Source organism: Humulus lupulus, chromosome 9 (assembly GCF_963169125.1).
Source record: "Humulus lupulus chromosome 9, drHumLupu1.1, whole genome shotgun sequence".
NCBI classification, from domain to species: Eukaryota; Viridiplantae; Streptophyta; class Magnoliopsida; order Rosales; family Cannabaceae; genus Humulus; species Humulus lupulus.
In genome coordinates this window covers 41,713,507-41,738,478 of record NC_084801.1, presented here as the reverse complement: position 1 = coordinate 41,738,478, position 24,972 = coordinate 41,713,507, and the positions used below count along the sequence as shown (strand labels likewise).

The window sequence follows — 24,972 nt, the reverse complement described above, 5'->3', positions numbered from 1 at the left end:
TGTTTTAAATATCTCAAACGGCTACCGAATTCATCCATGAAACCCCTATAAATAGATGGGAAAACGAGGGAGTTGGGACCAAACTTTGTATGCAAAAACTCTACCAAATTTGTCTTAATAATATTTCCAGAGATCTTAAAGAGAAGAACATAGACTCGTTTACCAAACAATTGAATCACTGAATCACATAAAAGTTCTCGTGCGATATTTACTTACGGTTTACCAAAACTCCTAATTATCTATTTCAGACTTCTTAGTCCATTGTTGGCGAAAAACCGCATCAACAAAAAGGAAACAAAGCCCATTGTTGATTCACATTCCATGCTTGAAATTGAAAATACTTTCTTAAAAGATAAACTTTAACAAATAGTCAAGTGTTATTGTGTGTAGATTCATGTTATCGTGGTGGTGTAGTCTCACTCTCTCCTAACAGTGCTCCCCCTACAAAGAGCCTTCTGAGCTTTTAGCCTTCTACCAGGAACATATATGGTTTTTTGTTAGGAGACATATTTAGCTCATAGCTCGCCAATTATTTGAATCTCCAAAATTTGATCGCACCATTGCGCCCATTGACCCTTCAGTATGGGAACTACCCAGTCCCGTCCATTTTCGAGCAATATTGAATATATTTATGAAAATGTCACTATCGTACAAACCAGGCAACAACATGCCCATCAGCTTGCACCGTTGCGTGTGCATTTGACCGAGCACCAACCTAGCTTGTAACATGCCCTCAAAGTTGGCATGTTACACTGGACACCGGTTGTCCCCATTCTAAGTTTCCACCTTCATGGTAGAGTTATGACATCTTATTTTGTTTGAGGTAGCTTAGTGCTGCATGTCTGTAGTGTACACTTATAAGTGACTGGACCTAAAGAAGAGTGACACTCAAAGTTGAAATTTCTTGACAATTTTTAAAGTATTCTTATTATCAATTTCTTACTTACTTTCAAAAAATATTTATTATTATTATTGTAATTATATAGTTTATCATTTTAATATATAATTGTAAAAAATTGTAATTCGTTATCTCTTTGCATTCGAGTATATATTAAAATAAATAAATTTAAATTAATTAACATTGATTTTTTTTAACATGATGTCTTGGATTTAAAATTTTTGTAGACATTTAAACATGATGAATTCTTCCCCAAAACTTAATGATATTATCATCCGAGTAGAAAAAAAGAAAAAAGAGAACCACTTGATCAATAAGGAATAATATCTTCTTTATTTACAATATTAAATGATTAATGTATGTATGCATATTTGTCAAAAGCTTAAACTACTTATATGTTAGTTTAATATATGTAAGAACATCTCCAATGAAGTGACAAATTGGTGATACATTGCTAAAATATAGCTCACCTTACAAAAAACTTGCTCTAATGGTGTGCTAAAAGTTGTGCCAAATTTGGCACACAATATAACATTGTGCATATTGTGCATCATCATAAATGTTACACTTTTTTATTTACTTTTATGCTATTTTTATTATTTTAGTATTATTTTTATCTATTTGCATTAAATACTATATTTTTTACCTTGTTATTTTATTATTATCTTATACTATCAACAATAAAATATAAAGAAAAATAATTACTTTTTGTATATTTTCAATAAATATCCAATTAACATTAATGAAATATTAAATTTTACAACAGTTTTTACAATTGTACATTGAAGCATAATGCTAAAAATTGTGCGAAATATATAATATATTGACTTTTTGTACCAAATATAACACAATATTTACATCTCACATTGGAGATGGTCAAACTAATTTGGAAGATAAAAATTCAATCAAGGAACGGAGGATGAAAAAAGGAGCCAACTAATTGAGACAAGATTACATTGGATACATAATGGAACAACAGACACTAAATAAGTCAACTAATATTACAATTATGGAACTCCTTAGCCTAAATGAATCGACAAAATATTACAATTATTTGAAAAAAGGGCTTTTTGTTAATGATTTATATATTACTTGTTTCTTGTGTTGTAAGTTATTTGTAAAATCTCGAATCCTTGCATCAACTCTTGCAGAAAACCCAATTTGTGTTGACTTCTTGGAGTTCTCTTGCTCTCTCTGCCACATTACACTGTCAGCAACATCCTTGTTGCAGTACTTCATCTCTTGAAGCACATGATCATCCATGGGATAGAACAATCTTTGGATGACAATGTGGAAAAAGTAAGGAAGAAGAGAAACAACCACAGCAAGCAATGTGACCATCCAATACAATGGTGAAGCTCCTAGAGACTCCACCAAGAGGCGAAATCCTCCTTCAGAGTAGGCAGGAGGGAGTGCACCATACACAAACAAGAAAGTGTACCAAAACAAGATGCTTCCCCAAATGAAAAGATGCTGGATCCAAGTGAAGTGGCTGATGATGAGAGATATTTGGCAATTGACTGTCCATATTATGCAGGTGTATGTGATGGTACCTAGGTGTGAGAGATCAGCAACAAATCCATTCTCTAGAAAGGCGTTTGGAGAGAGGATGTAGATGTTGGCAAGGAAGATGACAAGAGAAGAAACGACGCCATTTAGTATCCAGCCACTGATTCGACTCCAAGTGAAATGTATGTTCTTTTGTCCTTGTTGATAAAGAGCTGGAAACTGTTTTGTAAAAAGAAGATATAAGAGCTTCATTACTAGACTTGTATGTTAAAATTCGAAAGTCGAATCATGGCTTCATTAAGTTGCATGGAAAAAAAAGGAGAGCTAGAAGTTTGACCAAAATGAGAATCTTAAATTGCATTAGCAGGCCGCCTAGAAGAAAATGGACAACTTCTCTTTACCTGAAGGCACACTTCTGATGAAACATCTTGCTCAAGGACTCCTAGTGATATAACCGGCAAAGAAGTCAAGATCACATTGAACAATGTCATGAACCAATCATCATATAAGACTTCCCCAGAGAAACTTGTATATAATTCAAAGTAGAAGAGAGTGAGGCCAAATGCAATATTCTTGTATACAAAATAGAGAATCTGCAATAGTACAGGGAGATGTTAAATCTATATTAGAACTCCAACAAAATAGAAAGATATAGTTGATGAGATATGTTAGAAGTAACAACTCACCATTTTGGAAATTCTCTTGTAACACCAGTGACCATGAACTATGAGTAGTCTCCCTAAAAACCGGAATTGAGGCAATGAGAAGTCACTGGCCATTACTGCCTGAATTTCATATTTCATGAAAATGTTTGTAAGTATTTGAGGGTGCATATTTTATATCATTTATCATATTCAAGAGAGAAATTGAATACAAGCAGCTCATAACTGGATAAATATGATAAACATACTATACATTTGAGTCTAGGTTCTAGGAAACTTGAGTGGAACTACATGTATGAATATGCAGATCCTATTAATGTAATTATAGAAAGCTTCAAAAGAAAAAAATCTAAGTTTCTTCAATATTTTCCTTGCAGAACAAGTACTCAAAAGCCAAAATACATGAGTTGATATAATGCTTAAAGAAAATTACTACAATGGGATAAAGAAGATTAACTAACAATATCATACATAGATGAAGTTTTAGCCTACCTGCATTCCTTCCATGCCACTGATCCCAACTCCAATATCAGCTTCTTGAATCATGCCAACATCATTAGCTCCATCTCCAATTGCCAAGATTGTCTTTCCAGTATGTTCCTTTACTAATCTAGTAATCTGTAATAATCATAAAGGAAACTCATTGCTTGAAACATAAAGTTTGATTCAATTAACTTGAAACAAATTGGAAATAGTTGAAAGGTTAAAATTGCATTAAACCAAGCTCGGATATTGTCCATATTTTATTTTAGAACAAAGAATGAATATTGTAGACGTACCAAAGCTTTCTGTTTTGGAGAAACCCGACAGCATATGACAGAGGCACACATAACAGCCAATTGTAAGAAATGATCCTTCACATCACTTTTCAAGGCAATCTCAAGAGCTTTACCATCAACCACCAAAGCCAAGGGTGTACATAGATTATTTTCTTTTGCCATGACTCTATAGAAACTATCAATCTGGTGTAAAATGTCTTCTTTCATAGCCTGAAAACTAGAAAGACAAAAGTTGTAATCACCAACTCCACATCTATTTGAATGTGTAATTAAGCACATATTATACCAAACAGTTAGCTTTTAAAAAATTAATTTTAACCCCACAAAAACACCAAAAACAAAAGATGCCTACGCAGATCAAATTGAACTGTCAATGGAAATTAGAATTCGTGATGCATACAAGTCCATTGTGTGGAACTTGGAAGAGAATAGAAAGATTCCAAATGCAAAAATAAGCTTATGATAGACAATTCTCTTAAGTGAATTTTCACCTTTAGTTGGCCATTTCTTTCTGTTTCTTTGCCCAAACTCAAATGAAATTGTTTCATGTCCTGCCGAAGTAAACTGCATGCAAATCTGCCAACATGGGAAATTTAGCAAACAAAAAATCTTAAACAAAAAATGAACAACACCCTTAGCTCATGTTTAAATATTCACAAGTAGAAGTACTTGACTTGTAGTTAAAAGTGATCTTTACCCTATATTAATTGCTGTTTCCTTCTTATCCCCAGTGAGCAGCCATATTTTAATCCCTGCTTGGGCAAGTTTATCTATACATTCTGGAACCTGGTATGTATATATAAAAAAAGAAGTGAACACTTGTATCTAAATTCTTATAACATACAATGGTAAAAAATGGATATATGCCCTTAGAAAGGGAATTATGTTATCATAAAATTAAAATGTTGTTCAAGAAGGTGTCATCTCTATATCTCTATCCAAAAGAATTGAGAAGAAAAGGAAAATCCTTCATTTGAGTGGAATAATTTTTTCTGAATTATATATACTAGAACGAAATATAAAATTTGAGAAAAAGAAACTAAATCTTATGAGATTTTTCAGTATAGATAATTGAGAGAGATTACCCCCTTTTGTAGCTTGTCCTCAATAGCAGCAACTCCTAACAAAGTTAGATCTTTTTCAATCATTTCAGATGCGTTATCTAGTAACTCTTCTCTTTCAGGACCAATTGTTGTCTTTGCTTGTGTAAATATTTTGTTCCAGTTTTCATACTCAAACACATCAAGTAGTCGATATGCAAAAGCTAGAGTTCGAAAACCATCTTCTGCATAGCTTGAAAGGTGTATGGTTGTTTCCTCTTGATATTTCCTACCATGGTCTGCCAGCCTATCAAAAATAATACTGAAAGCAGAATTCATGTAAGGTATCAAATTAATGGAGGACATTGAGCTTTCTCATTTTAAACTAAAGAGAGTAACAATCAAAAGCTTTTCTTTTATCTAAAATAGTAGAAAGGGGGAAAAAATCAAATATACAGGTAGTTATTATTGAGATCAATTACATACCTATCTGCACCTTTGCAAAGGAGAAAGACTTGCCCATCTTCATTGCTTACTATAACCGACATTCTCTTCCTTGAGCTACTGAACTCTAATAGATTTAAAAGCTTATATTCCCTGAAATCAACCTTCCACACATGTCAAGGCATTATAAAAACCAAAATAAGAAAGTAAGAAGAGGATATTCTTTACCTAGTGACATTCTTTCTGGTGGAAGGGTCCAACTCCTTGAGATGTATTATGGATTGTGTTCTTTGAAAAAATTGGAATCCGAATTCTTGCGAAGCAATTAGGAAAGCTACTTCTTCTGGTGACTCAGCCTCATACTTAAGCTTATTACTATTTTCATCTTCAACAGGTATTCCTGTGTGACACAAAGCCATGACCCTGAAGAACATTGTTATATCATCCATATTGGAGCTATGAATCCACTTTTTGTTCATAATTCTATCATCCCAAAAGTTGAAACCCTTGAGGTTAGAATTTTTAGATAAAGGCATTCCTGAGTTTTCTTTACTTGGATTTCCGATACTCTTTTGGCCACCTAAAAATTCCATTTCTGTTCCAATATCAGCAATTGAGAAGTCAAATCTTTGGCTTCTTGTAGTGTCAAAATCATCTATACTAAACTGAAAAGAATCAATTTCAATTCTTCTGGATGCTTCAAGATCAACTTCATTGGTATCACCTCCATATGAAACTCCTGCAATTGAACATTTCCTAAACTCCATCTGATTACATGTCAAAGTCCCTGTCTTATCCGAGAGTATCATTTCTACTTGACCTAGTTCTTCATTCAAATTCGAAGTTCGAGCATGAACTGACTTACATGACACTTCATCATACATCTCCATATCCTTATTGATTAACATGGCTTGTAACACTTTGACAACTTCAATGGAGACATAAAGAGAAATAGGGATCAGGTAGCCGTATAATATGAGTGCTCTTATAAACTGAAGTAAACCAGACACCATAAGCCTAGATGGTCTAAAAAGCAGATCATCACTGACAACTTGTTCTAAACGGAGGTACCACCACTTAACCATCTCAGACTTCAGAAGCCAAGAAAAACCAATCGCAGTGAGTAACGAAATCAAAAGCAGCAATGAAAACAGAACATATATAACATGATCCATCTTTCTCTCAATCTTGCTTCTCTTAGATGGAACCATGGTTGAGTTTCTTGCTGCTTTGGTGTCTTTTCCAGTAAATATCACAACACCATAGATATAGTCAGTGTTTCGAAGCTTCGAATCTCTCAAGAGAAGTTGACAAGGGGACAATGAGAATGATTCATTTTTGAACTCCAAGTTCCCAACAAAAGTATAAAGTTGAGGATTTGGATCCTCACAACGAATCATGGCTTGAAAATCGCTGAATTCTTGGTCCTTGTCGAGGCCTAGTGTTGCTTCTAAGCATCTTTTGACTTTGAGATTGGTCTCCCCATCAAGGTTCATGGTCTCTACATAACAAATTCCATCCTCAAAGCTGGATGATATCAAGAGAATATCACATGGGAAGTATTCATCCTTGTGTACTTTAACAATGTCTCCCACGCTCATTTCTTTCCATGCTTTGTTCACAAATGTACCTCCTCCTATGTGAGTCTCTACTGTTCTTGAGTTCACGTTCATATCCTGCAATGACGAAATTTAAAGGAAAACGTACGGAGTCTTTTATTAATTACATATAAGTTGAAATATACAAATAAGGATCAATACATGTCACTAGATCACTAGTAGATTTGCATATGATATGCTATAAATATATACACACACATGTAGATATTATATAATGATATGTATACAGTCAAGAAGGCAATCAAAAGTTGCACTGACAACTGATCATGAACAAGCTAGCATAAACAGCATTTGCATGTAGTAGAATTTTATGTCAGAAAACTCTTGAAATTAATTTTCTGCAAATACTCTCACTAGCAAACTTTAGAAGTGGCACTTATTTTATTTATTATAAGTATTGAGAACACCAATTAAAATGTTTTTTAAGAAGTTTTTTTTTTTTTGGCAAATTAAGAAGCCGTTTTACTAACAAGAAAAATAAAACCTTTCTTAATAAACTTTCAGCTAATTATTACAAGAAATAAACCAGCATTTTTTTGTATATACATTTTTGGGCCTTGTGATTTGTCTAGTAATCTGTATTTTAATAAATTATTTTTTGGACCCTATGTTTTATAAAATGGTTTAAATTGACTCCTAAACTCAATTTTAACGAAGAAAAAATTGAATATAGCAATACAGTTATTAGGCAGAATGATTATTTTTATTCTGAATTTTTTTTTAAAGGTTAGAAATTTTGTTATGAAGTGTTAATTTGGTCAATTATTTTTTATTTTAGTTCAATTTTTTTTATCAAAATTGAGTTTTGAAGTCTATTTAAATCATTTTATAAAATTCAAAGTCCAAAAAATAATTTGTTGGAAATAGGTAAAAAGGAAAAATACATGATAAAAAAAGGTGTAAATTTTGTTTACCAAAATGTGTTTTTAATATAATTTTTATTTATTTATTTTTGTATAAATTTAAAAACCATTTTAAGGGGATAAAACTCTCTAAATAATTAAAAATTAAAAAAAATCCAAAAAAGTTTAAGGAATCACAATCCTAACATTTATTTGATATAAATATAAATATCTTCATTTAATCTCAAACAGGTCGAAAATATATATGTCTAATTAGTTAAATTATTAATATATGAAAAAAAATACCGGGAAATTTTCACACAAAACAATGTCATGATTCTTTAGTCTTTACCAGGGTTTATATAATAATTATCTAATAACTTAAATAGACACGCAAGATCTGAACAAAAAACCACCATTATCATTATAATTTTCAGAAATAACAAACTGAGGAATAATTTGCCGATTTAATAATATTAAATGTGCCCCTAAATATAATTCAAGTGAAAATAAGTGATAATTACCTGTAAAAATCTGTGCCAATCTTCGACAGCCTCTTTAAGCATACTAACCCCAACTACGAAAACCAAAGGAGCGATCAAACTAACGGGGTCAAACGGAGAAAACGGCGTCAGCGACAAAGCCGCCGCCAGAAGAAAGTAGAGATTCGCCACTCGCCGGAACTGTTCGAACATGGCCTTGGGAAGGAAGCTAACGACATTGTATTTAGTCGTCGACAAGTCGTTTTTACCGTACTTGTACGGCTTCACCCAGTGCCGTTGAGGTTCATTGCAGAAGACGAGCCGCGAAAACCCCGGACGACAACTCAAAACGACTGACGAGCTATTGTTGTCGTTTTCGTCGTTTGCCGAAGGTCTGGTGCATGAGAAGGAGTAGAGTTTGCTCCACTTTATCAACTTGTTATTATTTCTTTTGGTTGATGAAGATGATCCCGCCATTGATGATTTTATATGATCATGATCCAGAATGTAATGATTACGAACATAGAAATATATATGATCTTCTGATGATAGTGTTGACTTGTTGAGTAAACAACGGTTTTAGAAATGGGTTGTTAATATATAAATATACATATATACATTGGTTTAATAAATAATGGTTGTTGGACGTTAAAAAAAATATGGAGACAAATAAATAAAGCAGTTTAGATGTAGTACTGTCTTTTGTGCTGTACCTTTTTATTTTAATGTATATTTTAAGGAAACAATTAATAAAAATTTGATAGCATGATGTGATCCGGCTTTCTGGCTTTGAGTTCGTACAAAAGAGAGAAACTTCCAATGCGGAGGTTTTGGACTTTCCTTGGATCGAAAAGCAGGCCTACCCTTCTGCATTTGCACGGGTAAATCACAAAAATTCTCCTAATACAAAGTTTTTTAATTTTTTCTTTTAAAAAAAGAAATAAAAGCATGTTTAATTAACTTAATCTTTTTGTAAATTTGATTGCCTGTATTGAAACATTACTGACAATTAGTACTCCTCGAACGTGCTTTCAATTCAAAACAAGTACAACCTAGTGCTAGAACAAAATATCGGGCCAGTTACGAAGCCATCGTTTTACCATGGATTTTATATTATTAAGGTGATGTTTGGTAATACTTAAAAAATTAATTTTTTATTTAATTAATTAAAATTTTGATAATTTAATATAAAATAATATTTGATAACCTTATTTTTATTTATTATTTTTAAGAATTTTAAATAAAATTTATTAAATTTATTAAATTTAATTTTTTCACTTTTAAAATTTTTTTAAACCGCTTTTAACTTTTTTTTTTTTCTGTTCTTCAAATCAACACCTAATTTTATATTGTTAAACAAAAAATAAAAATAAAAGTTATCAAACAAATTTATTATTTTTTATTTAAAAAAAAAATAGTTACCAAACATATTTTTATTTTTTAAAAATAAAGAAATAAAAATAAATATTTTTATTTCTGTATTTAAAAAATTCAAAAACAAAAATTTTACCAAACATAACCTAAATTTTCGCATTACTTGTTATTTTTTAGTTGATTTTGGACAGTATTGGAAAATAAAATAAAAAATATTAATGAAAAACAAATTGAGAAGCTCCATTTGGTCACTAATTAAATTTGTATATGCATTAAGCGCATTATTATCTTAGTACCATGCCTAAGACTTGTGTAATTTATTAGAAAGTGATTCCTATTTATTTTTTTTTTAAAATTGTTAAGGGTACAATGGTTTCCGCACACTACAAAGAGGTGATATACTGTTATTGGTGTAATTCAATATCGAGTCTCAAATATTTTAATTTAATAAGTATTATGGGATATCACTAACCAATCATAAAGTGTCATCTTATATGGTATTGGACACCTTAATGTATTAAATAACTACACTCTTTATTTTTACCTCTTTACTTTTTTTTTTTTTTTTTTTTGATCAAGAAATGAAAATTATATTGATCAACCAACAGTACAAACAAAGGCCGGAGAAATCAACTCTCCCTCAACAACAAACTAGAGAAAAAATTGAAGCATCATTTTCTCCCTTAAAGTCAATTTTGTACATCTATGACTAAAGTTATGAACTCTAGCCTTAACTGAATCTCTTATGAGATCAGCAACAAAAACCACAGAATAACAACTACTCTCCAGCCAGCACTTGTTCCTGTTAATCCATATGAAGTACACTGAGGCAGCTAGTGAAGCTCAAACAACCTTGGACAAGATATCTTTCCTGGGTTCATTTTGCCAGCTACACCATTTCTGATAATTCTCAGGCCAAACTAATGTACCCAGCCAGTTGGAAACCACCTGGAGAACCTTCCTCGAAAACCAACACTCATACCTCTCTACTTTTTAAAGGAATTTCTAGTAAAATTTTAAAATTTCTTTTCATATTTTCTAAATAAAAATAAATAAATAAATTATTCTCCACCATATACATACGTTTGGTATCTCATATTATGTAGTATTGTGTTATATTATAATGAATTGTGTTTCATAGCATATTTTTATATACTACTATGTCTAGTAATGATTTTTACTAAAATATTATATATTTATATGTAAATACAAATCAATATCAAACATAGTATTATATAAAAATATGTTTTAAAATACATTTCATTATAATACAATACAATACAACGTAATACGTTTCTTATTTAATGTTATATATTTTCTACTAAAACAATAATAATATATCAAAAAATACATATTCTTCATTTTTTAGTATAGTTTTACGTGTGTTTTTTTTAACAAATAATTTTATGTGTGTTAAACTAAATACATTGAAATAAAACAATTTATTTAAAAAAAAGGAAAAAGGCATCAAATCTACCTAAAGTTTAATTTTGGTGAGAAAAGTAGGGATGTTCATGTTGGATTAGCTTATACAGGATCTTTATTTATTTTCATGTATATCTAATAGTAAACAAATTAACACTACAACAAATGCAGGTAGTTGCGGCGAGGTCATTAGCGGCGGGCTTAGTCCGCCGCCATTGTAGAGGTTATTAGCGGCGGACTAGGATATTCCGCCGCTAATAATATTTAATAAAAGTAAAATATAAATATGGATATCTATATTTTATTAGCGGCGGATATACGATTATTAGCGGCGGACAGTCCGCCGCCAATACCCATAATAAAAAAGCCCGGGAATTTTTCATTTATTATTAGCGGCGGATAATCACTATTATTAGTCGCGGACTACCCGCCGCTAATAATATTAGCCGCGGGTATTTACTATTATTAGCCGCGGACGGCCAGCCGCTAATAATATTAGCGGCGGGTAATTACTGTTATTAGCCGCGGACTACCCGCCGCTAATAATAATATTAGCCGCGGGGACTAATAATAGCGGCGGGCCCTGCCGCTAATGCTCTTGAGCAGTTTAAATTTTCCACGCATCCCTTCTTCTTCCTCGCGTCTCGCATCCCTTCTTCAACCATTCTCTCTTCTTCATCTCCAACGTTTCTTCACAGTTGCAGAGAAAAACATCTGAGACAAGTAAGTTTCTTGAGAAAACTTAAACCATTTTCTTCTTCGTTGAGTTCTTCAATATGATTCTGAATCTTACATCTTCTCTTAATCATTCTTAGTCTCATTGTCTCTGTTCTTGCTTTCTCTGTCAAATATGTCCAGGTTCAGGGCTCTCTGCTTGCACTGCAATCTGATTCTCTCTGGTTTAGCTGCTTTCTACAAATGTAAGCAAGCAAACTCCATTTTCATATTCTAATTCTCAGATTAATTTGTTAATTTATATTTTAAATCTCTGAGATTATTATTTGAACAGATTCTTTTATTATTATTATTATTATTTGTAAAAAATGCTAATATTGATTAATATTATTAATAATGATTGCTTTTGCCATGGAAAATGTGTTGATATTTGCCTACTTTTTACGTTCATATTTCTTGTTCCACGTATTAGTGTTAGATTTTTTATTTGGTGCTTCTTAGATATTTTTAAAAATTTTGCTCATATATGTTAGTGAGACAGCTATTGAGAGATTTAGGAAAGGTCTTATTCTCCTATCTCTTGCATTATATTTACAAAAAGAAGACAGGAAAAAAAAAAGCTTTTGGATTGAGATTGTGTGTGTTGTTTAAGGTCGGGGGGTTGAGATTGTGGGTGGACCGGGGGCATGGGTTTGGGGTTGTGATGTGAGGAGGTTTCGAGGTTGGGGTTGTGGCTGAGTGATGAGGTTGGTAGGGTTCGCGGTTGGGGTTGGGGCAATTTTTTGTAGCAATTTTCTGAGTCTCTGTATTGAACTTGTTTTATACAGAAAATATAATGTAATGATTTTTTATGACATTAATTTTATTTTGTGGTTGTAGATAATTTTTTAACTATGTAACTTTGTCAAATTATTTAAAAATTTAGCAATTAGTTGTTTAAGTTTGTGACTTGATTTTATGCTTAATTTGTTTAAGTTTGTGATTTTTTTTATTTTGCATCCATACATGACATGGAAGGTTTCATTGAAGACCAAGAAATTGAAAAAGAGAAAAATGAAGAATATAGATGAAAGTTATTTGTTTCTTCTACTTTAGACTTTATGTGTATTAGATTATTATCTGTAAATTTTGTGTATAAGGTTTTAAATATTGTATTGTGGAAATATTAATTATATTTCATAAAAGTATAAAAAATTAAGAATAAATATAGAAATTGATAATTATATTTCATAAAAGTATAAAAAATTAAGAATAAATAATTATATATATAATAAATTATTTGTTGATTAATTTTTAATAATTTAATGAATTAAATAATAAAAGTTTGATATAATATTATCTAAATAAATAATTTAATTTAATTTTTTTATTGAATAATATTGTTAAATATAAATTACATGAATATAGAAATTGATAATAATATTTAATAAAAGTATAAAAAAATTAAGAATAAATAATTATATAAATAATAATTTAATTTTTGATTAATTTTTCATAATTTAATTTATTAAATTATAAAAGTTTGATATATTATTATTTAATTAAATAATTTAATTTAATTTGTTTATTGAATAATATTGTTTAATATAAATTACATTAATATAAAAATTGATAATTATATTTAATAAAATTATAAAAAATTATGAATAAATAATAATTTATTTTTAATTATTTTTTATTAATTTAATTAATTAAATAATATCTAATTAAATTATATAATTTAATTTGTTTATTGAATAACATTATCCAATATTAAATAGTTATAAATTACATGAATATAGAAATTGATAATTATATTTAATAAAAGTATAAAAAATTATGAATAAATAATTATATAAATAATAGCTTATTTTTTGATTAATTTTTAATAATTTAATGAATTAAATAATAAAAGTTTGATATAATATTATCTAAATAAATAATTTAATTTAATTTGTTTATTGAATAATATTATCTAATATTAAATAGTTATAAATTACGTGTATATAGAAATTGATAATAATATTTAATAAAAGTAGAAAAAATTAAGAATAAATAATTATTTAAATAATAATTTAATTTTGATTAATTTTTAATAATTTAATGAATTAAATAATAAAAGTTTGATATAATATTATCTAAATAAATAATTTAATTTCTATTCATGTGAAGTTTTTATTTCATATATTTGTTGGTAGCTTTCATTTATATCAACAATAATAAATTTCTTTATATTTTTTTATGTAACTTATCCATATCATATTTTATACTTTCATAAACTTAATTCCTAGAATTTAGTTACTCAATGTAATTGATTTTATTATTTTAATTTAAATCAAACAAGTGCATGCATTTTAAGCACTTGTAAAAGTTAGATTAATAAATTGACTAAAATAAATATACTTGTGTATGTCATTGTTGTAAGTGGTATAGAAACACTTGTTTTATGCTAGCTACTTTTGTGCTCTCTGCTTTAATCATCTTCAATGGTGTATTTTATACTTATTTGCAATGTAATGCCTAACCAACATATTGCATTTTTTTTATACTTAGTTTTATATTATTTTGGTTTGAATTTTTTTCGTGTATCTTTTGGTATTAATTTTTTTTTATCAGGACAGCGACACACCCACGACCCCGACACACACACGACCTTGGCACACCCTCAACAGGTGTGGATATATTTTTTGTAATTAATATCTTTTGTATTTTTTGAATAATTTATTTTGTATTTGTTTAGTGTATAATATTTGAGTTTTGAGTCCTTTAGTTAGTATCCTTGGTATGTAAATCTTGACATCTATTGTTAAGATATATGTGTTTGTTCTTACTTTATTTTTTAATCTTGGTATGTAAATAATTATAGGACTGTTTTGGTTAAAAACAAAATTTAAGTGATAATTTAAATTAATTTATAAAATATAATAATAGATGATTTATTATTAAGTAAAATATAGTGTTTTTGTTAATATTGAATAAAGAAGATTTAAACTTGATCAATCAGATTATTAGCACCCATATTTTCTTTATCACCATTTTCTTAATTATATAATATTAATTAAACTAAGTGCTAGAAAAATATACAAATTCAATTAAAATTAATTTAAATTTTAAAATATTTTTTTAATGTTTAAATCATTTTTAAATTTTAGTAATAAATTTTGAATTATTTTTTATTTTAAAAAAATTTGTAATTATTTTTAAATTAAAATTGAAACAAACTAATTATATCACGTCTGTGTTACTCCATTGCCATTATTAGCGGCCACACCAAATTTTTTGAACTACTTATTAATTTTTGTCAAAAAAAAAATGTATTTAGTCAAATAAGTGAAAGCTTTTATACTACTAACTAACTTTCACCGCAACTTGATATTTTTAATAGAGAAACTAATTTTGTTTAGATTGTGAAATTTTTTGAAACAAATTTAAGATAGTTTATTTAATAAAAAAAGTGAGTATAGAAAAAAAAACAACAATAAGTGCATATTATCATGTTATTTTGTTCTTTTTTCTCCTTTTTGCTTGAACATATATTATTATTATTATTATTATTATTATTTGTAAAAATAGAACAAAAAAATTAATTAGTAGTTAATTTATTTTCTTAGTCTTGGTATGTTTGTGATTGATGGTTGTTGACTACAACCATCAATTACATGGATATCGGCACATAAATGATAAGTTTAAAATATTATTAATAAAATTTATCTAATTATTTAAAAATATAAATTAGTCTTAAAGTCAAATAATAATTAATTTATAAAATTATTATTATTATTATTACAAATTAAAAAATTATGAATAAATAATAATTTATAAATTACATGAATATAGAAATTGATAAGTATATTTAATAAAAGTTTAAAAAATTAAGAATAAATAATAATTTATTTTTTAATTAATTTATAATAATGTAATTAATTAAATAATAAAAGTTAGATATAATATTTAATAAAATTTTAATAAATAATAAATTAGTTTAGGAAAAAAAAATTAATTTGTTTATAAATAACATTATCAAATAAAACATCATAAAATAGCATAAGATATTATAATATTGCATAAGATTTCAAAAATGATAACAAATCTCCTTTGTTATCCATTTCTATTCACATTACTAAAACTCACACTCTTATAACACTTTAGATGGCGATTGACAAGACTTGGACAACATTGAGAAATCGTGGTTGTCAAGAATATTGGAATGGTCTGCAAGCTTTTTTGAGGATGGCGTCGGAACATAAAGATTCTGATGGAAGAATTAGGTGCCCGTGTGTAAGATGCAATAATAATAGATTTGAATCTTTGGATGTAGTTCGGGCACATGTATTCGATAGGGGTTTTCATCAAGCTTATGATAAGTGGATTTTTCATGGTGAGGTGGAAGAAATTGTTGCTGATGAGGTGGTTGATGAGAATGAAGACGATGAGATGATTCAAGTTGTGGAAGACTTCCTTTTACCGACAACTGAGGAAGTAGAAAGGGATCCCGGTGGGAGTCAGTATTATGACGAGTTATTTGAGGAGATTGAAGCTAAGTTGTATCCTGGCTGTGCTTGGATTTCATCCCTGAACTTTTTAGCAAAGTTATTGCATCTAAAAGTTAGAGGGAAGATGCCTAACAACATATTTGATGAATTGCTGAAGTTGTTAAAGCTTGCATTTCCTAAGGAGAACAAAATCCCCGGATCGTACTACGAGGCGAAAAAGAGATTGAAAAAATTAGGGTTGGGATACGAGTCCATTCATGTGTGTCAGTATGATTGCTGCTTATTTTACAATGAGCATGCATCTAAAGAGACATGTCCAGTATGCGGAAGTAGTAGATGGATTACTTCCGAAATGACGAAAGGAAAAAAAGTGCCACACAAGGTGATGCGTTACTTTCTGTTGACCCCTCGGTTGAAAAGATTATACAGTTCAAGGATTACAGCAAAACACATGATATGGCATCACGCCGGGAAATCAAAAGATGAAGGGGTGATGCGACACCCGGTGGACGGCTCTGCGTGGAAGGACTTTGATGCCAAGCATCCTGATTTTTCAAGGGATCCCAGAAATGTTCGTCTGGGCTTAGCTGCTGATGGATTTAATCCATTTGGCAACATGAATCTTGCATACAACATGTGGCCTGTGGTGTTGGCAAACTATAATCTGCCACCTTGGTTGTGCATGAAAGACAATTATTTCATGTTGACCCTCCTTATTCCTGAGCCAAAATCACTCAGTAAGGACATGGATGTATTTCTGAGACCATTGGTGGATGAGTTGAAGGATCTGTGGGTTAACGGAGTTGATACAAGAGATAGTATGACCAACAGGATGTTCAAGATGCGGGCAGCCCTTTTGTGGACAGTGAACGATTTTCCAGCTCGCAGTAGTTTGTCTGGATGGAGTGGTCAGGGATACAAAGCTTGTCCTACGTGTAATGAGGACACAACTTCCATCCGAGTGATCGGTAAGACTTCTTACGTTGGTTGTAACGACCCAAATCCGCTAATAAGGCTTGAGGGCCTTGATTAGCGTGCCAGGAGGGCATGATGGGATTTATGTGTGATTTTAATGATTTAAATGCATGGTTATGATTTAAAGCATGTTATATGACCATTTGTTTATCTGAGATGCATGACTATGTATGTTAGTATGCATGTAGGCCCGGATCGTGTTAGAAGGGCATAATTGTAATTTTGGCCATGTTGGGCATAACTGCATCGATATGTGATGATTGTTGAGACCACAGTGGTATGTGGGTGTATCAGTGATTTGTGACTCGAGGCGATCCCAGTGAGCAGGCTAGCGGAAAGTCTTAGCGGGAATTTATACCCGGCTCGGGGCGAGCCTGGGGGTATAAACAGGAATTCAGAGAAATAGATTGAGATTTATTTTGATGATGGGGGATAATTATTTGGTGATTTATCAGGTATTGGGAAGCAACGGGAAAATATTAAAGACACTTGAGGATTATCGGGAATTGGGTAAATGACTAAAATGGCCCTACTTGGGTAAAAGGGTTTAGAATTAATAGGGAGGGCATTTTGGTCAATTGGCTTTTGAAGATAGAATAAATGAGGCTTTATACACTTAGTGGATTTTGTAGAATAGAGTAAAGGGGCTGAAAAAGAAAGGAAAAAGGAAAGAAAGAAAAGAGAGAAAACTGATGGGTTTTCTAAGGGATCGGTTTGGGGGTTCTAGCACCTCTTCTCTTCATTTTTCTTGAGGTCAAGTTCAGTGGGGAGCTAGGATAGGCTGAGCATCAAGAATCTTAAGGTTACACTTGAAGACTTGGCAAGGATTAGCAAGAACATCTGAAACTTGAGGTAAGTTCTTGAGGATTTCAGCTTTAGGGCTTTACTGGTTTTGAGCTGTGTGTTTTGAGCTAAATGGATGGGACTTTTGGGGAAAAGCAGGTCAAGCTTTGATGATGATCAAGCTAAGGAGGCCTAGGGTTGAATCAAGGTCGAAATTGCATTAATGGTATGATTTCTAAGACTCTATCTTTGTGGTTTACATGAATTTCTGGTTTAGGGTTGTTCATGGTAGATTTTGAGTTGTTGGGTTGCTTGAGCTTGGGATTGAGTTCTTGGGATGCTTGGGATGAGTGTGAGGTGTGTATAAGTGTAATGCCCCAGATTCCCTAATGTGGTTTAACGGCTGGATTAGTAGGCCGGGAGGGCCATAATTGCTTAATTATGTTGTTAAACGTGTTTATGTACGTTTATGAGAATTATATTATAATATAATGTTAATTGTATGCATGTCAATGATATATGTTGAGACCACATTATGATGTGGGTTTGTTCGAGCTGTTCGACATGAGACGATCGTAGATTATTGATTAGCGGTTTAGTCACAACGGGATTAAGTGTCGGGACTTGGGTTGAGTCTCGGGGTGATTTTGATGATTAGAGCGTTACCGGGAAATAAAGGGTAACGGGATGTGAACTGTTGGTGTTTGAGATTATTGAGAATAACGGGAATTGGAGAGCGTTAATTATGATTAATGAGTTAGGAGGAAAGTACCAAAAATGCCCTTGGGAGTCTTTAGAAACCATTAATTGACCTAGGGGTAAAATGGTCATTTCACCCCTAGGATAGATATAACCTTACTTAGCTGAAAAGGTGATGGAAAAACAGAGCATCTTTGAGAGTTCTCCCGTACTTTCTTTTTCTCTCTGTTCTTTGTGGTTTTTGAGCCAACTTTGAGGATTCTAGCTTGGGAAGCAAGCCTTGGGAGTTTGGGAGTGTGTTCCATCATTGAAGAGCTTCATAAGCCAAGCTTTGGGTAAGTTTCTAACCATAGTTTTTCTGGTTTGCTCTGTTTTAGTTTTGTTTTGCAGCTGAAATGTTTAGGGTGAATTCATGGGTTTTGTTGGGAGTTTTGGCTAGGGTTCCCATGCTTGTGATGTTTGGGATGTGTTGGGATGGTTTTTGGGTTCATTTGGCATCAAGAATAGGCTTTGGAAGCTTGGGAATCGAGTTAGAATCGAAGGAGATGAAGAAGGTCGGTTCATGGGTGTTCTGGGCTGGAGGTAGCGCTACAGCGCCCACCCTAGGGCGCTATAGCGCTCCTCAGGAGGGTTTCTGGCACTTGGGCGGTTCTGAGTATAGCGCTGTAGCGCTAGGGGTTGAGCGCTGTAGCGCTACCCTGTTCCTTCCAAACCCCGTTTTGAGTGTTTTTAAGGGTTTTTGACTTGGGGTTTCAATCCTTAAGGCCCGGGATCGATTCTACTCACCGTGTGGGCATGTTTCGAGGTCCCGAGGGTGGTGCTTAGGTTAAGACCCTATTATTGTGGATTCTCATTAATGGAGGTTATAATTGGTTGTGATTAGGTAACCGCTAAGGAGCTAAAAGATCGATCGTTCTCAGGGGTCGTCTTTATCATACTTCTCGCTCAAACTTGAGGTAAGAAAACAGTGTATGGACACAGTTGCACCCTGTACAGGTATATGACATGCATGGTTTGATATTGAGGCATGTTGTTTGTTATATGTGAATGTGGATTGCATATCAAATGCTAATGATTGCTAATCACCTGTTTAAGACACTGACTAGTCAGGGACCGACTCTAAAGTCGATGATCACGCATTGAATGGCTCTATGGCATTAATGCGGGACCGGCCCTAAGGCCGATGAACTTATAAGCGCTTGCCTGGTCTACGACCAGATGACTATAGCCAAGGTATATGACCCCGGTGACCATTTGTCACGTGGCTAAGGGACGTTGTCCACAGTTTCGACTCTAGAGTCGTGAGGAAGGTTATGTTGGTGACCAATCACCATGCACCTGTCCTGAACAAACTTATGAGTGAGACACTTATCGATTAAGCCCTGGTGACCCTATCGTCACATGGCTAGAGGGAGCGTTTCTCATTACTGTGACTTTTGGCTATTGTCACCTATCTGTTGGACTGATAGTCCTGGATGATTATTATGATCGTTGTTGATATTATACCGTATCTTATTGTGTTTTCTTGCTGGGCCTTGGCTCATGGGTGCTACGTGGTGCAGGTAAAGGAAAGGAAAAGCTTGGCTAGCCTTGAGTGGAGAGCTTGGGCGATGTGATGTACATACAGGGCCGCTTGACCGCCACGGTCAAGGAGTTCTCAGAGGGACTAGGGGTTTACCCTATTTTTCCCGCTTAGGCCGGCGGGAATTGTAAATTTGGAACTGTAGCGACTCTTTTGTATTACGAACTACTTGTAAACATTTTGAAAGGCTCATGAGCAGTTTATTTACTTAATGAAATGTACCCTTTCCTTTTACTGGTTTTCCACCTTAACCTGATAATAACACTTAGATCACGTTTTTAGCCAAAGGACTCGGGTAGCGAGTCAAATTTCTGGTTCACCGTTCTCCGTAACTGTTCTGGGGTACCTAGGGCGTTACAATAAGTTTTTTTTTGGGCTTGGGAAAGACTTGGACAAGTTTGGAGTTGAAATGAGAGAAGAAAATCGCAAGAAGCGATTTTTGGTTTTGGTTGCCTGCAACTAGCGCTACAGCGCTAGTCTTTGGGCGCTGTAGCGCTAGGCCTTCTTTCTGGGGAGGTGCTGATTCTGCTTGTAGTGCTATAGCGCTCTCTTTTGAGCGCTGTAGCGCTACCCTGCGCCCAGAATGGGGTTTTTGGGCTATTTGTGAGGATTTTGACCTAGGGTTCGGGGTTCGACTCCGCCACCTTGTTTTGTGGATCTAGGACTTCCTGGGGGGGGGGGGGGGGGGGGCTCGGGATTGGTCCCGAGGCTAGGTTTTCAGACTTGGGGTTCGGTGTTGACTTTGACCTATGTTTGTGCCTAGGTGTGCGCTAAGGCTCGTGTGGGATCGTGCTCAAGGAGTCAGGTGATTTTAACTATCGAATTGTCAGGTAAGAAAACTATAACACCCGTAGGATGGGGCGTGGGCCCATAGTGTGATTGCGGGGCACGGCCCTATATTGCATGTTGCATGATGAGATGATTGACGGGCGTGGCCCTATAATGCATTACATGTTAGGGTGCAGATTTAATTGAATTAGCATTTGTTTGAATGCTGCTTGATTTATGCTATGTGTGGTTATGATGAAATGAACGGCAAGGGCCGAGTGCGGCGTAGGCTGGGTACGGCCGTGGGGCCGAAAGTAACACACAGCACATGGGATGCTTATATTCAGGGTGGGACCCAAGGGATACATGAGTTATCCTCGCGGTGAGAACCGAAACCCCAGGCTTTGGTAAGGCCTCGGGGGCGGCACGGCCGTACTTGTTTATTATGATGGTTTTCCTATTTATCAGTGAATTATGCCAGTGATATTATTATTTGCATATGTTATGTTCTGCATGAGTTTTCTTGCTGGGCTTCGGCTCACGGGTGCTCTGTGTTGCAGGTAAGGGCAATGGCTGAGTCAACCAACCATGAGTACGGAGAGCGTGAAGCGACGCGTACATGTTTGGCCTGCCCGACTGCTTTGGTTGGGGGTTTATTTGAAAAATGGCTGTAATAATCTATGATTTTATGATTTATCAACTGTAAACTTATTTCAAGATGTAAATAGTTTTCAGACCTTATTTTGGGATCCCAAATGTTTAATACTAGCAGTTTTAAATGAAACGACGCATTTTCTAAGATTACAACCTTAAATTTTAATTAGTCACACTTTTGTCTCAAAACCTCGGTTAGCGAGTTCATTGCACACTGTTTTGTCTTAAAAATCACTTAGTAACAGCTCTAAGGAAGTAGGGCGTTACATTGGTCACAGAAGATTCTTGCCAAGTACTCATCGAATGAGAAGAGACAAAGAGTTCGATGGAGAAGTTGAGAGAAGACGTCCTCCGAGACGGTTTACTTGTGAGGATATACTAGAACAAGTTAATGCTCTTGCAGCGCAAGTTCCAGGAAAACATGTCCAGTTTGGGGGTGTGAAACGTAAAAGAGGAGTAGATGAAGGCAATTGGAGGAAAAAAAGTATTTTTTACGAGCTTGAGTATTGGTGTACAAACAAATTAAAACACAATATAGATGTCATGCATGTTGAGAAGAATGTGTGTGATAGTCTCCTTGGCACCATCTTAGACAGTGATAAATCTAAGGACATCACTAATGCCAGACATGATTTGAAAAAGATGGGTGTGAGAGAATCATTGTGGATTTATGAAGATGAGAATGGGAAGCTGATGAAGCCGCACGCTCCTTATGTGTTAACTCCGGCGCAGAGGCAACAGTTTTGTCAGTTTATAAAAAGAGTTAGATTTCCAGATGGTTTTTGTTCAAATTTGAAGAAGAAAGTGTCCGAGAATGATACAAATATTCTTGGGTTGAAGTCACACGATTGTCATGTGATAATGCAACGATTACTTTCTCTCGGTGTTCGTAAGTTTCTTCCAAAATCTATATCGACCACTATTGCAGAATTGTGCAATTTCTTCAGGCAAATATGTTCGAGGACTTTAAGTGTTAAAGATATGGAGGAAGCACAAAATGATCTTATTCAGATATTGTGCAAGACAGAGTTCATTTTTCCTCCAGCTTTTTTTGACATAATGATTCATTTGGTATTGCATTTGCCAGAAGAAGCAATATTGGGTGGTCCGGTATTTATGAGGTGGATGTATCCTTTTGAAAGATACATGAAAAAATGAAAGAATTATGTGGGAAATAAAGCTCGCCCTGAAGGGTCGATCGCCGAAGGCTATGTTGCAGACGAGGCTTTGACCTTTTGTTCAATGTATTTCAAAGGCATTGAAACAAGATTTAACCGTCTTGATCGAAATGAAGATGCAACTTATATCCCACGAAATCTTGCAGTTTTCCAATCTCAATGTCGTCCACTCACAAAGGGAACTTTGAAGACTCTCGATCATAAGACTCGTGAAATAGCTGAGTGGTTCATACTTGAGAATTCTCCTGAAATTGAGCCTTATTTAGAGTAAGTTTATTCTCTTATAAATTAGAACATGTGTGGTTATTATCATTTTTTTTGTTATCAAGAATCGTAACACTATTCTAATTAACAGCGAACACCTACAAGAGATTAAACAAAAATACCCAGATGGTGATCATGATCGTTTGCATAGGAAAAATTTCCGTTCGTGGTTTCATAAAAATGTAGCTTTGAACTTTGAACTTTGAACAGTGATTTTATTAATGATATATTTTGTGAATCTAATATCATTCTATGTATTTAGATATATGACCTGCACAAGCTTGGGTCTTTGGATAACGGTGATGAACTGTTAGCTTTAGCATCTGGGTCAGATCATTTGTCAACCTTTTACCAAGGTTGTATAGTCAATGGTGTTCGATTTATTGCACACGATCGAGACAAAAAGCGCACCACACAGAATAGTGGAGTGTCTGCTGCCGGAACAGAAGGTTTTAATTTTTACGGTACGCTTGAAGAAGTGGTGATACTTTCTTTCACTGGTGCATATTCAGTGGCATTATTTCGGTGCAAATGGTTTAATACAAATCCAAGAATGAAGAAAACAGTCATTGAAAATAATGTCACCAGTATAAACGTCAATGGTGAATGGTACAAAGATGAGCCGTACATACTTGCTACTCAAGCTAAGAAAGTTTTCTATCTCGATGATTTACTTAGAGGTCGTGATTGGAAAGTTGTAGAAGATGTGAATCATCGACAGATTTGGGACATTAAGGACAATTCTGATGAGGTTAATGATGTTATTGATGTTGTACATGAAACAAGTTCATCAAATTTTTTGTTGACTGTGGACCTCGGAGAGTTGATTATGCAATCTGATCAACCTGCTGCATATGTTGGAGCTGATGAAGATGGTGACGACGAAGCTGATATGTCAGAACATGAGGACGTTGCAGATGCAGAAGATGAATTGGTTGTTGAACTTTGTGAAGATGAAAATGTGTCTCCGATTACTGATGGAAATGACAGTGATTACTCTGTTTAGTTTTTTTCTATTTGTGTAACAGAACTATGTATTTAAATATAATGAAGTGTTTTTTTGTAATTATAATATAAGATTTTTGAGCTTTGTGAAGATGAAAATGTATCTCTGATTACTGATGGAAATGATAGTGATTACTCTGTTTAGTTTTTTCTATTTGTGTAACAGAACTATATATTTAAATATAATGAATTTTTTTTTGTAATTATTATTATTATGAATTCGATGTGATATACTTCTATTTAATGCTAATTACTAACTAATAAATTTTAAACTGAAGTATAATGTCAGCTGATATAGCTACTTATCATGGCGGAGATGGTGGGGGTCAAGACCCGCCAGATCCTTCTAGGGTACCAACATCTTGCGAGTCGGGTTAAATATTGCATATCAAAATTATTTTTAGAAATTATATTGTTAGATAAATATAACATCAATACTAATACTGATTATTGTTAATAAATTTTAAAGCTCCGTCGACGAGAAGAAAAGGTCGTGGCCTTGCTAGTAATAATGTTCTTGAAGAACGAAGGAAAAAAGCTGGGAAACCATTGGATCTAGAGCTTGATCCTGTGACCAACAAAGTGGTTGGACAGGAGGATCAAGCTTTTATTCGCATGTTGGGAACTCTAGTTTCCATGTTGTGTCCGGGGCATTATTTGGATTTTGCTGATGTACCTGAACAGTTTAAGGATCAAGTGCTTGATCGTATGAGGGTAAAAAAATTACAAATCTTGTACTTTTCATTATTTAATTCCATTATTTACAAGTTATCTAATATTTTTTTTCCTAATGCAGTATTACTATAATATAGACGGTCATCCACAACGTGAGTCAGTTCTGGC

At 33.2% G+C, this 24,972-nt stretch overlaps 1 protein-coding gene and 1 long non-coding RNA gene across 2 annotated transcripts; one reads left to right on the top strand and one right to left on the bottom strand.

Moving 5' to 3' along the window:
- Nucleotides 1–1,885: 1,885 nt before the first annotated feature.
- Nucleotides 1,886–8,752, bottom strand: LOC133799649 (probable phospholipid-transporting ATPase 4). Its single transcript, XM_062237647.1, has 11 exons — nucleotides 8,318–8,752; nucleotides 5,561–7,008; nucleotides 5,375–5,485; nucleotides 4,934–5,210; nucleotides 4,546–4,634; nucleotides 4,340–4,424; nucleotides 3,849–4,058; nucleotides 3,622–3,687; nucleotides 3,094–3,192; nucleotides 2,809–3,000; nucleotides 1,886–2,626 (listed from the first exon to the last, which is right to left on the bottom strand). Exons 1-11 carry the CDS (start codon nucleotides 8,750–8,752, stop codon nucleotides 1,949–1,951), a joined length of 3,690 nt encoding a protein of 1,229 aa, XP_062093631.1. The 3' UTR covers nucleotides 1,886–1,948.
- Nucleotides 8,753–17,685: 8,933 nt separating this feature from the next.
- LOC133800927 (uncharacterized) lies at nucleotides 17,686–20,949 on the top strand. Its single transcript, XR_009876658.1, has 3 exons — nucleotides 17,686–18,048; nucleotides 18,139–18,348; nucleotides 20,625–20,949. It is a non-coding gene; the product is annotated as an uncharacterized LOC133800927 (long non-coding RNA).
- Nucleotides 20,950–24,972: the final 4,023 nt, after the last annotated feature.